The sequence below is a fragment of the Colobus angolensis genome, unplaced genomic scaffold, assembly GCF_000951035.1.
Source record: "Colobus angolensis palliatus isolate OR3802 unplaced genomic scaffold, Cang.pa_1.0 Scaffold581, whole genome shotgun sequence".
Taxonomy (NCBI): Eukaryota; Metazoa; Chordata; class Mammalia; order Primates; family Cercopithecidae; genus Colobus; species Colobus angolensis.
Genome location: NW_012119388.1, coordinates 175434 through 190619, shown reverse-complemented (window position 1 = coordinate 190619; position 15186 = coordinate 175434). Strand labels below are relative to the sequence as shown.

The 15186-nt window shown below is 49.1% G+C and overlaps 1 protein-coding gene across 1 annotated transcript in view; it reads right to left on the bottom strand.

The window, feature by feature from the left end:
- Positions 1–15186, bottom strand: part of B4GALT1 (UDP-Gal:betaGlcNAc beta 1,4- galactosyltransferase, polypeptide 1) — a gene marked incomplete at its 5' end in the record, with an annotated part of 60254 nt that overhangs the window by 25747 nt on the left and 19321 nt on the right. The window contains one exon of the mRNA XM_011962209.1: positions 2272–2507. Coding sequence (XP_011817599.1) covers positions 2272–2507 — 236 coding nt within the window. The remainder of the gene's footprint in view (positions 1–2271; positions 2508–15186) is intronic.

The following is a 15186-nucleotide window of genomic DNA, read 5'->3' as shown; positions in this document are numbered from 1 at the left end:
TTTTTGAAACGGAGTCTCACTCTGTTGCCCAGGCTGGAGTGCAGTGGCATGATCTCGGTTCACTGCAACCTCCGCCTCCTGGGTTCAAGAGATTCTCCTGCCTCAGCCTCCCGAGTAGCTGGGATTACAGCCGCCCACCACTATGTCCAGCTAATTTTTGTATTTTCAGTAGAGAAGGGGTTTTGCCATATTGGCCAGGCTGGTCTCAAACTCCTGACTTCCAGTGATCCACCGGCCTTGGCCTCCCAAAGTGCTGGGATTAGAGGCATGAGCCACTGCGCCTAGGCCCAAACATATATTTTAACCTACCTATATGGCACCCAGACCACAGCTGTCTGCCTTCTACTCAGGCAGATTTGTGGGATGCTATCAGATGCCCTGCTGGATAAGATATGACAGCACTGTATCCACAATACATCCCTCATCTACTGGCATAGCAACTGTTAAGAGAGAGAAACGAGATGCAGCTGGCACAGCTTGTTACTAGTCATCCCTGCTGTCTCCTGGTGATGGTGGCTGCCTCTTCCAGGTGCTCACTGCCACTGCTTTAATAACAGGCTCCTGAATCTTGCCGTCACTGGTATGTGCTCACTGACATCAGACAAATGTTTCTCGATCACAGCTTTTCTTAAATGAATACTTGTTGGGTTAAAGTGACCTGCACTTTGCAGGACATTTACTTGTTCTCTCTTGCATTCTCCAATATTCTTCCAAGGTGACCCATAACTGCGTGGCTGACTTGCTTGCAGGTGTTCATAGGCCCCCGGTCTGTACTTCACTTGGTCAAATAATTCAAACAGCCTCAAGGGGTTTGCCCACCACCTGCTGTCCTGCTTCAGTTTCCTTGTAACAGGGCTTGTTCTGCTCTCTCCTGCCTCACAGGCTTAGCTCTGACACCTGGCCTCAGAGCTGGTGCTTTCCTACCTCAGCGGGCATCTCGATTTCCAGGAACATGCAAGGCTCCTTTCTGCCTTGAGGTCCCTGCTCACTGGCCCCAGCTGAGAAGTCCATCTCCCTGCAGACTTTAGAACCTAGTTTATATCCTGGTCCTTCCAAGCCATTGCTCTCTCTCCTTCCTCTGAGCTTCCAAAGCATTTGGCAGCAACCATCCAATCACAGGCTATTTGGGTCTGTTAACAAATCGTTCCCTGGGAGGGTCCCACTTGCCAGAAGCAGGTTGGAGGCTTCGGGACAGGGCAGGACCGAGACCTTACACTGCTTCAGAATCTCCCTGCAGTGAGTGATGCAGCACAATGCCACAGCAGTCCTCAAGGGCTTCCCCTGGGCTCCCAGGGAAGGTGCACAGAGTCCCTTGACTTTGATGGAAGCTGTAAACTGCCAACAATCTTCCTACCTAAAGCAGAGTTTATCTCAAAATGAAATGGACATTGGGCCTTGTAGAAATGGGCGTACTCAGACTCTTCAAATGAATTTCAATGAAATTGGGTGCCTAGATAAGTTAGATGTGTCATTGCACCTAGGAGGTTACAGTCTAAAGACATGAATTTAAGTGTTAGGGATAATCTTGAAATATCAAAGTTATACTCTTGGGAAAATAATGCTCCTCAAATACACTGAAAAATTTACTTCAATAAAGATGCCTCTTAGATGAATCTGATTCTCCATGCCATGGTGATGAAAGCTAACCTATCCTTAGCATTACTTTCCTAAGCAGGGCTAAAGTCCAACACATATGGATCAGATGAGCAGTGAGAAACTTTTTCTCAGACTCGGCCCAGTCCACATGACTCTCAGATGGCCCACGAATCAGATTTCTCCAGATATTTCACCAGGGGCTGGCATGCAGGCATGCAACCTGAACCAAGGGCACTGTCTCCAGGTGCCCCAGGACACACAGTCTGACTGACTGGATAAACTTCAGAGTTACCTAAAAGTCTGACATCTAAATGATGGTTTTATTTTTAAAAGGAAAATACACAGCTACACAAACCCAGGAAATAATCAGTGCTTACTTTGGAATAATTAGGGTTGTCTTTTTTCCCAATTTTGCTGGAAGGCTACTTCAGAAAACAAAAACAGAACAATGAAAACACTCCAGCATTTCCCATGGCTACGAGTTGACAGCAATAGGCAAGCACACTGTTTGGTGTTTAGCTCATCTGCACTGGTGGTGGTTGGGGGGCTGGCTCCTCGCTATAAGTGCCAGGTGTCTGTGAAATCACTCCTCTTCCCCTGCCCTCATTACACACACATCTGATACGTAGCTGCACACACACACACCCTCTCTCATTCCACCTTCCCAGGCCTCACCTGGTTGATAACATAGATGCCGTAGTCCAGCTGCTGGCGCTGCAGGATGGGGTGCAAGTAATACAGCCAGTACTTGAGGTGCTCCTGCCGGTTGCGGAATGGAATGATGATGGCCACCTTGTGAGGAGAGACACAGTCCCTGGGGGTGTAGCGGCCACCCATCTTCACATTTGGGTTCTGCTTCGCCACAAGCTCCAGGTCCACAGGCATGTTAAACTCAATCAGCATGGGGCCCACTAGAGAGGTGGAGGGAGGGAGAAGTTAGCAGGCCACAGGACTCGCCACTGCTCCACAGGCTGCATCAGACGGCCAGGCTGCAGCTGCAAAGGAAAAGTCTCCTCCTGGGAGGCAACGTGGCCACGGAGAGGGCCCTCTTGCCAGCATCAGGCACCACATCCAGTACTAGGTGACCAACCATCCCCAGAAACCCCCTTCAGTGTGGGGCAAACCTACATGGTTGGTCACTCTGTGAAGCACTCGCCTGCCCAGCACCCTCCCCGCTCCGACTCCACTGTAAAATGGAAGTAATTTCTACCCAGACTTCCTGATAGGCTGTTGTAGAAATCAGTGATCATGGATGAGAAGGCAGTTTCTCAAAACCCCTGAGATTGAGACTTAGCTCTGCCACCTCCCAGCTGCGTGGCCTTGGACAAATGACTGACAACATCTCTCTGACTCTAGCCTAAGAATGGGGAAGGATGTGTGTGTGTGTGTGTGTGTGCGCGCACACATGTGCACACATGTACATTGGAGACGTCAGTGTGGAGGGAGTTAGCTTCAAAGTGGAAGGTAGCAGGAGTGGCATGAGTGACCATGTCTCAGGAAGGGACTCGATAGAAGGTGAACCAAGCTCTGGGAGGGATGGAGGCAAACAGACCCCAGAGGAGACTGAGGGAAAATAAAAGAAATAGCTGGAAAGAACACAGAAGAATGCTTAGTAACAGAGGGGATAAAGCAACAAAGAGGAAGAAGAAGTAACAAAGAGCGAGGGATAACTCCCAAGTTTCTGGCCTAGAAGAACATGGATGCAGATGAGGGAAGTTAGTACGAGAGTGCTTGCCTCAGAAGAAAATTGGATGAGGTGCAGATTGTGGATTGTGAGGTAACGGCAGGTGGGAAGAGGGACGAGGAAAAGGTCACATACAAGGTATGTGGTACGCACGGTACAGTCCAGGCAACACAGGGAACCAAAGCTTTGCTGAGAGTCAAGAGCCAACACTTGAACCCGGGCTCCCCATACCCTTTGCAGACCAGACCTCCTCAAAATGAGTTCCAGAAAACATTAGACCCAGCAAGATGCTTAATGGAAAAACACGTCCCGTGGTCAAGTAAGAATGGGAACGCTGCATATTAAATCCTGCTTCTGCTAAGTCACGACACACACCAAAGGCTCTGAGAAGTTGTGTAGTCAAAAAAAACCCCTCCGTTATATTTAACCCACCATTTCCCAAACTTATTTGGCTACAGAATCATTTTTCCAGGGAACACACTTTGGGAACTGTTACTCTAGTGTAACCGGCTTCACCTGTGAAGCAAATGAGCCACAAGAACAAAGGAAGGAACCCAGAGAACAGGTAGGAATACCAACTAGAAGCACAGATCAAAACCTGAAACCCGCCCAGGGCCAGTGAGCAGGCCTCAGCCTGCCCTGTTTATCAATAATGTGTGGCTCTCCGAGCACCCCCTACTCCCGGAATCACTCACCCTTCTGAATTGAACAGGCTGAGAAAAAAAGCTGTGGGCCTGGTTCCTCTCACCAGATAGCTGTCTCTTCCATCCCCTTCCCCAGTACACAACTCATACCTTCCCTCCCTCCATAGCTGACCCAGGTCCACCATCACAGGACCTGTTCCCATTAGTCTATTTTCTTCTGAGAAACAGCCCTGACCATGTTACTTTCCCACTAAAACCTCCAATGGCTCTAAGGCTGTGTGACCCTGCACAAGGGAAGGCCAAGGGCCACAGCTGAGCAATGGGCCCTTCAATCTCAGCTCTGTCTGTCTCCCTCCCCATCCCTTAAGCCATGCCTATCCACACTTTTCTCTTTGCCAGAAATGCTCTTCCCACTCTCCTCTAACCAGCAAACTTTTGCATTGAGAGGCCTCAACCAAGCTTGGTCCTTTTACTCTCTGTGCTATCACAGAGCTCAGGCAGCAGACCCTCTGGGGCAGGGAAGAAGATCCTCAGGGCTCCCTCTATGAAGCCCTGCTCCCTCTCTGGCCATTCACCTCCCTCCTGGAGGGACAGGGTCCTTGAAGTTCAGTCCCTTGTAAGACTGCCTACTGAGCCAGCTCCCACCTCCCAGGGTGCCCTGAAGTGAGCAGGCACTGTGCTCTTCAGAGAAGAGCAGGACTCAGCCAGCGGTCACCCTGGACAAGTTTTTCCCAAACCTATCACCAGAATTGCTTGAGGAAGTTAGTACAAATACAGAACCTGGGGCCCTTCCCTTAGAGAGTCTGTGGATTTTGGGAAAGACCTAAATGGCTACCTAACAAGGAGTCCAGATGATTCTCACTGGGCAAGCTGGGTAGTAGGGCTCTGATGGGCCATGTGATGGGCATCTCTGATGTCAAGCCTTAGAGCTTTTGGGCAAAGAGGGCCCTCGGGGATTCCCACCATTCACACCCTTCTCCACAAGGTCGGCCAGGCCTGGGCTGCCCAACACCCAACTCTGGGCAAAGCCCCCTGGGGGGCCCTGCTGCACAGTGAACTTGTGAAAAACATGAAGAAAAGATCTGTCACAGGGCTCTTTTCACTTCAGAGGGCCCCTACAACATCTGCAGCCCCCACCCCACCTTTGGTTCTGAGGATGCTGCTAAACATAACCCCATTTTGGGGAACCCAAGAAGCACCTGGGCTGTCACCCTGCCGACTTGCTCGTATCTTCTGAAACCCACCCAGGAAACAGGAATTCACACGTGGCCTGGCTCGCTTCCGCGGGACAGACACCTGCAGGCTGGAAAGTGTCCTGGTGTTGCCCCATCATGTGTTTTAGAAAGGTGGTCCTGAAGTCAAGAGCTCCAGACAGGAGAAGAGATGCCTGGGCCCTGGTCCAGCTCCACCAGTGACTTTCCAGATGATCTTTGGTATCCTGAGAGTGGAGAGTACAGCCACTCTCAGGGTACTGGTTTCCTCATTTGTAAACTGCAGGGATTGGACTGGATGATCTCTAAGGTCTCAGAACACCCTGACGTGCCCAGTGACACTTGGTAAACCAGGAGGAGTGCAGGGATCCAAAGTGAGATCTTTAGACAAATCCTTGCTCTCACCTTCCCTGCCCTCAGCATGAATGTCCAAGCAGACAGGAGACATAAGTGTCCCACATAGGAGAGGTAGAAAGAAGCCTTGATCACCAAGCGTCACATTTACCTATGCCTCCTCTTACCTCAATTCCCAGGCTTTCTCAGCCTCTTTCTTGGATGTCCATCTTTGCCCCCTTCTCTTCTCACTCTCCCTACACCCAGGTATTTGGTTTAAGCACATGACAGTTCCCAAACCTCTGTTTCCATCTCATGTCTCTCTCCTGACCTCACAGCCAATAGAACATGGCTAGCCATATGCCATGGGCACCTTAAACTCAACCTGCCCCAAATGGACTCTCATGCAACCCCATCACCATCGCCACCTACAGCCAGACCTGCTTCTCCTCAGGATTCCCTCAGCAACTGACACCACCAACGCCCCAGGGCAGAAGCTGCTACCTGGGTGGTCCATCTTCTATTCCTCCTCCTCTCTCCCCAACCCCAACACACACACTAACACTCTCTCACCCTCACATACACACACACGCCCACTCACTCCCACGCCGGGGGTGTCCACAGCATGCTGACAATCCACAGAAGCTGATCGAGTACTAAGCCAGAGAGTCCTTCCTCTGAAATGTCAGTTAAATGCAAACTTGCCCTGTGATATGTGTCAAGACCACTTTCAATTTGTTTCAGTTGATACTTTCTGGGTACCTACTGTGTGCCAGTCCAAGAAGGACTGGGTTGAGGTAGGGAGGGAGGATGGACAAGACAAATCCTGCCTTCCAGGAGCTCCCTGCTGAGTGTGTGGCAGAACCTAAATGAAAATTACCCTGGTTTAAGGATGGTCAAGGAGCTTACTCCTCCAATGGCTCTGTGCAGAGCTTTATCACTGAACAGCCTCTTCTCGCTCTCCTGCTCCCTTCTGAACTTGCTGTGCCTCTTGCACAACCCCCATCGTGCTTCCAACACATTGAGACACCTTGACTCCCAATTCTGCCCTTCTTGCCCAATCTGGCAATTTTTTCTCTACCTTCTCTCTCTGAAGCCTCCACAACTCTAAAGATCTTGCAGCTTACACCTCTGAGACAACAGACAGCAGCCCCAGACCTGGAATTGAATGACTAATTGGGTCGAGTGCCAGCCAGGAGGCCTCCTGAGTGCCCTGCACACCTCCTGCCACACTGCAGGGGCCATGCTCTGCTACACATCTGGCTCTGTCCCAGTGAGAAACTCCAGAGAACTCAGACTCCAGGAGGGCAATGACTACCTCTGTTCAGAATCATGCAGACCTGCGACCAGGTTTCAGAGCCACTGCCTGGGGTCACAAGGAGAGGCTCTGGGAGGAGGCAGAGGGCTGAGGACTTCATGACAGTCCTCAGGACGAGCCAAGGTGCCCTTGCTGTGTGGCGCATGGCGTGTGCTACCACAGGCTCTCGGCCCCGCTGGGCTGGCTTGTGTGTTTTCTTGGCTCTGGAAGCTGGGAGGCAGGGTTACGTAAGCAGATGAGCAGATGTAAGCTGTCCTCGGCTCCCCCAGCTCAAGCCCCGCCACGTGGGCCTCTCGACTGGGAGTCCAGGTCATGGCCTTGCATGTAAGTCGCTCAATAACTTCAATGTGTGAGCTCAACTCAGACCAATTCCACTGCTCCCCTGCCTGGCACAGCAAACCCAAACACAAATATGCCCCTCCATCAAAGGCCCTGCTAATCTAAGCCAACACCAGCACAGACTCCTGACTGGTTTTCATGCTGGCTGAAGCACTAGTTCAATCCTTTAGCCTCAGCAAAACAGGCTGAAACATCTAGTCACTGCTTGTCAACTGATTGGACAGTGGGTGGAAAGAAGCGTTGGCCTGATGCTTTATTGTGACAGTGTTTCACTAGCCCAGGAATGAAATCATAAAAGTAAAGACCATGTAGGTGTTTTTTCATTAAACTAAAGGTAATCAATGTATAGGAATGCCCCTTCTTCCAAGATTAAGTGCTTCTTACTCTTTGAATATTAAAATGTCCTTTCTCTTATGAAATCATCATGGTAGATTTTCATACTGGACTGATTTTTAAAATTTAATTTTAAAAAAAATCCTTCCTTGGCAGCCATGGGTCAGGACTCTAAGTTTCTTTTGAAAATTTCCTGGACAGGAAATTCAAGTATTCAGGAAACATTTGGGAACACATGGAACTAGGCAGTGCCTAGAACTCTGTGGTTCTGAGAGCTGGGATGTTGGAATTTCCTCCTAGGTCTCAGACCTGACAGTACACTGCACAGTCCCTCTTCACAAGCCAGCTCCCCCACCAGTGCTGCTCCACAGGCTCATGTGGGTGGGCCGCTTCTCTCTGTACCAATCTTCCAAAGGCCAGGTGTGCACCGCAAGCTGAGTCAGGCATTACCACCAAATTCCCCAGCTTGAGAAAAGATTTGCTTGCAGCATTCTCGTGAAATCACGGTGCCCCTTGAGGCCCCTTGGGCTAGAAATGAGAAGCACCATTTACTGTACGTGGCTCACCCGTCATTCTGGGAAGAGTGCAAGCTCTCTAAGTCTCCAAGGGCTTCAATATCACCAAATCTAACAGCTGCCTGGCCTTAGCTCAAACATCACCTCCCCTAGGAAGCCTTCCCAGACCACTCAAGGTTGGTTCTTAAGCACTTCACCCATATCCCCTAAGCATTCACAGCACCACATTCATTCATATTCAAACATGTACCCAGTTAGTATGTATCACATGCCAGGTGGTACAGGGCATGAGGGGCCGGGGGTGGGGGAGCGGGCAGGCAGCTGGGTGAGCAAGTAAAGAAGAGGTCTTTGAGGCTAGGTGTGGTGGCTCATGTTTGTAATCCCAGCACTTTAGGAGGCCGAGACAGGTAGGTCACCTTGAGGTCAGGGGTTGGAGATCAGCCTGGCCAACATGGTGAAATCCCATCTCTACTAAACCCCACCTCTTCTAAAAATACAAAAATTAACCGGGTGTGGTGTAGCTGTAATCTCAGCTACTTGGAAGGCTGAGGCAGGAGAATCTCTTGAACCTGGGAGGTGACGGCTGCAGTGAGCCGAAATCACACCATTGCACTCCAGCCTGGGCGACAGAGCAAGACTCTGTCTCAACAACAACAAAAAAAGGTCTTTGCCCCCACCAGTCAAGGAGACCAGCAAAGCCAACAGTACTGGGTGAGTGTGACAGGTAACAAACAACAAGCTAAAACTAGCACAGAAGAAGGGGAATCAACCAGGGGTCAGGGAAGAGAGTCAAGGAAAGCTTTGCAAAGAAGCAGCCTCCATCAGGGCCCCTCAGTCCTCTTGGGAGGATTCATCACAGAGTTGTGTCCACTTGGCTGCCATGCACATGGGAGTACACCAACAAATCCTAGTTGTGTGGGTGACGCACAGCTATCCTCTCCGCTTCTCTGCCACCAGCACAAGTAACAAAGGTTTCCATAAACCTACAAGAAAACTTAACAGAAGAGCAGGGGATGGAGAGTCACCAGAAGGGACTCTTGATTCTCATGTGAAGCATTTCTCACTGAGTTTCAAAATCTAACTCATGAAGGTTTCGAAGGTGCAGGAAATGATTTCTTTTTTTTTTTCTTCTTTTTGAGACGGAGTCTCGCTCTGTTGTCAGGCTAGAATACGGTGGCGCAATCTCGGCTCACTGCAACCTCTGCCTTCCGGGTTCAAGTGATTCTCCTGCCACAGCCTCCCGAGTAGCTGGAACTACAGGCATGCACCACCATGCCCAGTTAATTTTTGTATTTTTAGTAGAGACGGGGTTTTACCATGTTGGCCAGGATGGTCTCAATCTCTTGACCTCATGATCCGCCTGCCTCGGCCTCCCACAGTGCTGGGATTACAGGCACGAGCCACCGTGCTCGGCTGATTTGTTTCTTAAATCAGATGTTTGTGGTATTTTTCTTTATACCTTTGGTTATATCTTTAAACTTGAACAATAAATATTTTAAAATATGACCCACAGATGGGAAAGGTGACCCTCTCCCTAGTCCCATTCCTAATAAGGAAGTATCTTCCAAAATAAGGATGTCAAAACATACAACTGAGTGACTAGAAAACAGAATTAGTCTATTCTTAATGCTGACATGATATCTCTTGGGTACACCACACACAAACACAAGTTCAACACCCCCAACACCCACTGTTCTTTCCAGCAACTCACCATCCAAGCCACTATTAGGTCCCAGGGAAAGAAACACTTTTTCTTTTTCTTTTTTTTTTTTTTTTGAGACGGAGTCTCGCTCTGTTGCCGGGGCTGGAGCACAGTGGCCGGATCTCAGCTCACTGCCAGCTCCGCCTCCCTGGTTTAGGCCATTCTCCTGCCTCAGCCTCCGGAGTAGCTGGGACTACAGGCGCCCGCCACCTCGCCTGGCTAGATTTTTGTATTTTTTAGTAGAGACGGGGTTTCACCGTGTTAGCCAGGATGGTCTCGATCTCCTGACCTCGTGATCCGCCCGTCTCGGCCTCCCAAAGTGCTGGGATTACAGGCTTGAGCCACTGCGCCCGGCCTCTTTTTTTTTTTTTTTAAGAGACAGTGTCTCGCTCTGTCACCCAGACCGGAGTGCAACGGCATGATTATCGAACTCCTGGGCTCAAGCAATCCTCTCACCTCAGCCTCCCGTGGGACTACAGCACGTGCCACCACACCCAGCTAAGTGAGAAACGCTTTTTCAACAGGAAACGGAACACATCTGTGGTCTCAGTACCCTGCATTTGGGAACAGAGAGAAAAACAAAGAATTTGCTGCAAAAAAATTAGTCCAGGTGCGGTGGCTCACACCTGTAATCCCAGCATTTTGGGAGGCTGAGGTGGGCGGATCACCTGAGGTCAGGAGTTCGAGACCAGCCTGGCCAATATGGTGAAACCAAGTCTCCATTAAAAATACAAAAGTTAGCCGGGTGTGGTGGCACTTGCCTGTAATCCCAGCTACCTGGGAGGCTGAGGCAGGAGAATTGCTGGAACCTGGGAGGTGGAGGCTGTAGAGAGCTGAGATCATACCTTTGCACTCCAGCCTGGACTCCGTCTCAAAAAGGAAAAAATAATAAAAAATAAAAAAATTAAAGGAGACTGCCAGCCAAGGTCCACACAGCAGACCGTAGGTGGCCAAGTGGGAAGCTGGACCAACTGGGCACAGTGGGGCCAGCTGCTCATCCATTCATCTGTGCTCAGGAACAGTCCTGCCACATACCTGAACTGCCACACTTGGTAGTTCTTCTAAAACATGACTTAAAAGTGACCTCGTCAGCAATGAACCACTGACTGACCTCAGTGGAACTGCCATTTCTCATGCCTTGCTCTCTCCCTCATTAAAGCCCCACTCAACCTTCAAAGGCCAAGCACTCAAGCTTGCTTTCAAATGCTGGTAGGTTCCCGTCTATTGCAGGGGCTTTCATACTGTGGAGTGCAGGAAGAATCATCTGTGGAAGTACGTGAATTTGCAGATTCTTGGGTCCTACTCACCAGATTGATTTGATAAGCCTGGGGGCAGGGGCCCAGGAATCTGCATTTTAAGAAGCACTCTAGGTAACTGTAATTTTGATGCAATTCCCTGGACTACATTTTGAGAAACACTGATTTACAGGTTCACTTATTAACTACCACTTCCTTCCCACCCCCATGAAGCTATTTAAGAATGAGGTCAAAAAAAAACAACTTATACTCAGGAACTACTGTGTATTTTCCTCTCTGACAATGTGTAACATGTTTTGCTTTCAGCTTTTGCAAACGGTCAAATACAGCAACTATGTTGGGACCCATGGTATGAATATCTTTTTTTTTTGAAACTGGGTCTTGCTCAGTAACCCAGGCTGGATTGCAGTGGTACCAGCTCACTGCAGCCTCAAACTGCTGGGCCCAAGCAATCTCCTGGGCTGTAGTCTTGGCCTCCTGAGTAGCTGGATCATAGGCACAAGCCATACAGCTCAACTAATTGTTAAATTTTTTGTAGAGATAAGGTCTCACTTGAGATGTTGCCAGGCAAGTGTCAAGCTCCTGGTCTCAAGAGATTTTCCTGTCTTGGCCTCCCAAAGTGTTGGGATTACAGGCATGAGCCACTGTGCCTGGCTAAATATCTATCTTTTCACTCTTCCTGTTAATTTGGTAAGTTCCATTTTCTCTTTATTTATTTATTTTTGAGGAGGAGTCTCACTCTGTCACCCAGGCTGGAGCGCAGTGGTGTGATCTCGGCTCACTGCAACCTCCGCTTCCCATGTTTCAAGTGATTCTCGTGCCTCAGCCTCCCGAGTAGGTGAGACTACAGGCACATGCCACCACACCTGGCTAATTTTTTGTATTTTTACCAGAGCCGGGGTTTCACCATGTTGGCCAGGATGGTCTCAATCTCCTGACCTCATGATCCACCCACCTTAGCCTCCCAAAGTGCTGGGATTACAGGCGTGAGCCACCTTGCCCAGCCCATTTTCTCTTTTTCTGATTTTAAATTTATATTGGTCCTTTTTATGGTATGTGTTCTTAAAAGCCACCTCAAAAACTTTGGGAAAGAGGTAAAGCAACAATTTTTTGAAGTTCAAACCAAATGTCATCCCCTCTTCAAAGCTTTCCCCAGTCCCCTCTTGGGACCAATCAGTCCCCATTCCATATGCCTGCAAAATCCTTCACAAACCTTGGCTGCTGCCCTGCAGTAATGAGGTACCAGTTGGCCTGCCTGCTTCCTCCCTTAGACATCTTGAGGGCAGGGGTTGTATCCCATTCCTTTCTATGCTGGGACAGTTCCTGGCAGCAAGAGCAGCAATCGTGTGTTGAGCCACACTGCACCTATTCAACTAAGAGATGAGAAGCTGAGCTCACAGAGCTGGGAGCCATCTTGCCTTTGATGTTTTAGAATCTAAGACTTTAGTCCTAAATTACACTTAAGATCAAGGTGGTGCAAAAACACTCTCATTTCTGCCAGACAAGGTCTTCACAGCAAGCCTAGGTGGCTAAGAGGGAAGCTGGACCAACTGGGCAAAGTGGTGCCAGTTGCTCATCCATTCATCTGTGCTCAGAAACAGTCTGCCACATGAGGCCTTTTGTTTCCAGGTTTAGCACCTGATTCATGAGCTACAGCCACCACCCCCAAACCCCTCCAGCACCCCATCAATTTTAAAATAAGTTTTCTCCAGGCTCTAGGCCTAGAATCTGACACTTTGTGGCAATGGATGGCCTAACCTTCTAATAAAAATGGTGCATTTTTTTGGCTAAGCCTCACATAGCCACAGCAAACAGGTTCTTCACCAAATGTCACTATTTCCTTGAGAGAATAACCCTAAAGCTCAAAGTCTTACATGGGTCACAAAATCACCAGAAAAACCTCAGGTGGTCACTCAGCCCAGGATGCTGTCACCAAGGGTATCAAGGCCTAAATCTAAGGAAACAGCGCCATGATCAGATTCTGCCACCTCGAAGGGCCAGGATCCACCTCGAACCAGACCCTAGAGAATCCTGGCAGCCCAAGCCAAAGGAGCCTTGGGAATTATGTGTTGGCCCCACGGTTACACAGGAAAGAAACTGAAGGCAAGACAGGAAGACAGACTTCCTCAAGAACACTCTTGGATTGGCAAAAAAGCTGTCCTAACTTCCTCTTGAATAATCTTCCAGGGTTCTGATATTCCTGGATGCACCCACACAGTGGACAGCAAATCACAGCACATGTGACTTTACTGTCCCTGCACTGTACCCATGGGGATTCTGTCTCAGCATCTTTCCCAATTTAGGGGCCCGGGAGGCCTCCAACTGATGAAGGTGACATAAAAGTGAATCTTATTTGACATCACTGATCTAAACCATTCTCAAGCATTACTTCTATACCATATGTGGTCATAGATCCCCAAGTCTGTGGGGCATTAGAAGCAAGGAGAGGGCATGGGAAAACCTCTGGGAGACCTCAGAACAGGCAGCATGACAGTTCCACTTCTGTCCAGTGGGGAAGCCACAGATTGCAAAGCCTTGGGATCAAGAAAGAGTGACTGGGGGTCACAAGCTTTTAAAGTCCAGTAAACAGGCTCCTAAGTGTTTGGTCTCCGGAGGAAAAAGTCCCAAGAGGAATTTCTGCTTTCTTTGGTCCTCACCCAAAGGCAGATTCCTCCTTCTCACTACTTTCGCTGGAATTTCTGGAAACTGTGGAAACCGTGCCTGCCCACAGATATCACTACCAGGAAAAGGTTCTGAGGCCTACTTGCCTGCAAACCCCATACTAGCCCCAGGAAGAGCTTGCTGTGTATCTGTCCTTTTAGAACTACAGCATTTCCAGAAGGGATAATTTCAGTTTCTCAGAAAGGATTAGAATAGTATAGTACAGGCATCTGGCATTTTATTTTAAGACTTTCACCTCCAGGCTGGGGCAGCCACCTGCCTCCTCTGGGCCCTCCTCTCCACCTGGAGCCAGTCACTGACAAGTAGCCCAGGGGCTGCCACTGGAGAACTCCAGAGTCACACTTACCACTACTCCCTCCAGGGTCCCACACCTCACTGCCAAGTCAGGATGCTGGTGAGGATGCTTTGCTTTGCACCTCCTTAGGCCATTTGTTAGAAGAGATTTAGACATTTGACACACAGTCTACAGGAACTAAATGCCATTTTTTCTTTTTTTTCTTTTTTGAGACAGAGTCTCGCTCTGTAGCTCAGACTGGAATGCAGTGGTGCAATCTCAGCTCACTGCAACCTCCACCTCCTGGGTTTAAGCGATTCTCTTGCCTCAGCCTTCTGAGTAGCTGGGAACATAGGTGCATGCCACCACATCCAGCTAATTTTTGTATTTTTCGTAAAGATGGGGTGTCACCATGTTGGCCAGGCTGGTCTTGAACTCCTGACCTCAGGTGATCCACCCGCCTCAGCCTCCCAAAGTGCTGGGATTACAGGCGAGAGCCCCTGCATCTGGCCCCCAAATGCAATTTTCAAGGGAAGACAACACAGTAGGAAGGAATCACAGGCTAGGTTTCGAATCACTCCTCCCTCCACCTCTAAAAAGCTACAGGCAAGTTTTATAACCTCTCTAAACTTCATTGGTGACAGCATAGTTCCTAACACACAATAGGCCTACAACATACATTTGCTGAATAAATATAAGAATATTTGTATGTAGACCTCATACTCTAAGAGGAAGACAAGTCATTCTCCCCCACCCCCCCCCAAGATGGAGGTCACCCAGTCTGGAGTGCAATGGTGCCATCCCAGCTCACTGCAACCTCCCCTTCAGGTTCAAGCGATTCTCCCACCTCAGCCTCCCAAGTAGCTGGGATTACAGGCACCCTCCATCATGCCCAGCTAATTTTTGTATTTTCATAAAGACGGGGTTTTACCATGTTGGCCAGGCTGGTCTTGAACTCCTGACCTCAGATCATCTGCCCACCTTGGCCTCCCAAAATGCTGCGATTACAGGCGTGAGCCCCCATGCCCGGCCAAGTCATTCTTAACAGAGAGAATTCAATAGAGGATAAGGTGTCATAAAAAGAGACTGTTTGCTGAGGAGGGTCAGCAGAGTTCAACTATACCAGCATACCTAACATACGGAAGAACAAGGGGCATTAACATAGTTACAGAAAAAGAAGAGTGCTGGTGAGAGATTGCACAAAACAATGGGGAAAATAGTTTTATGTTCCAACAAAATACAGCATGAGCAAAGTGAACATATATATAATAGATGCAGGAGGCTGAGGTGGAAAGATTG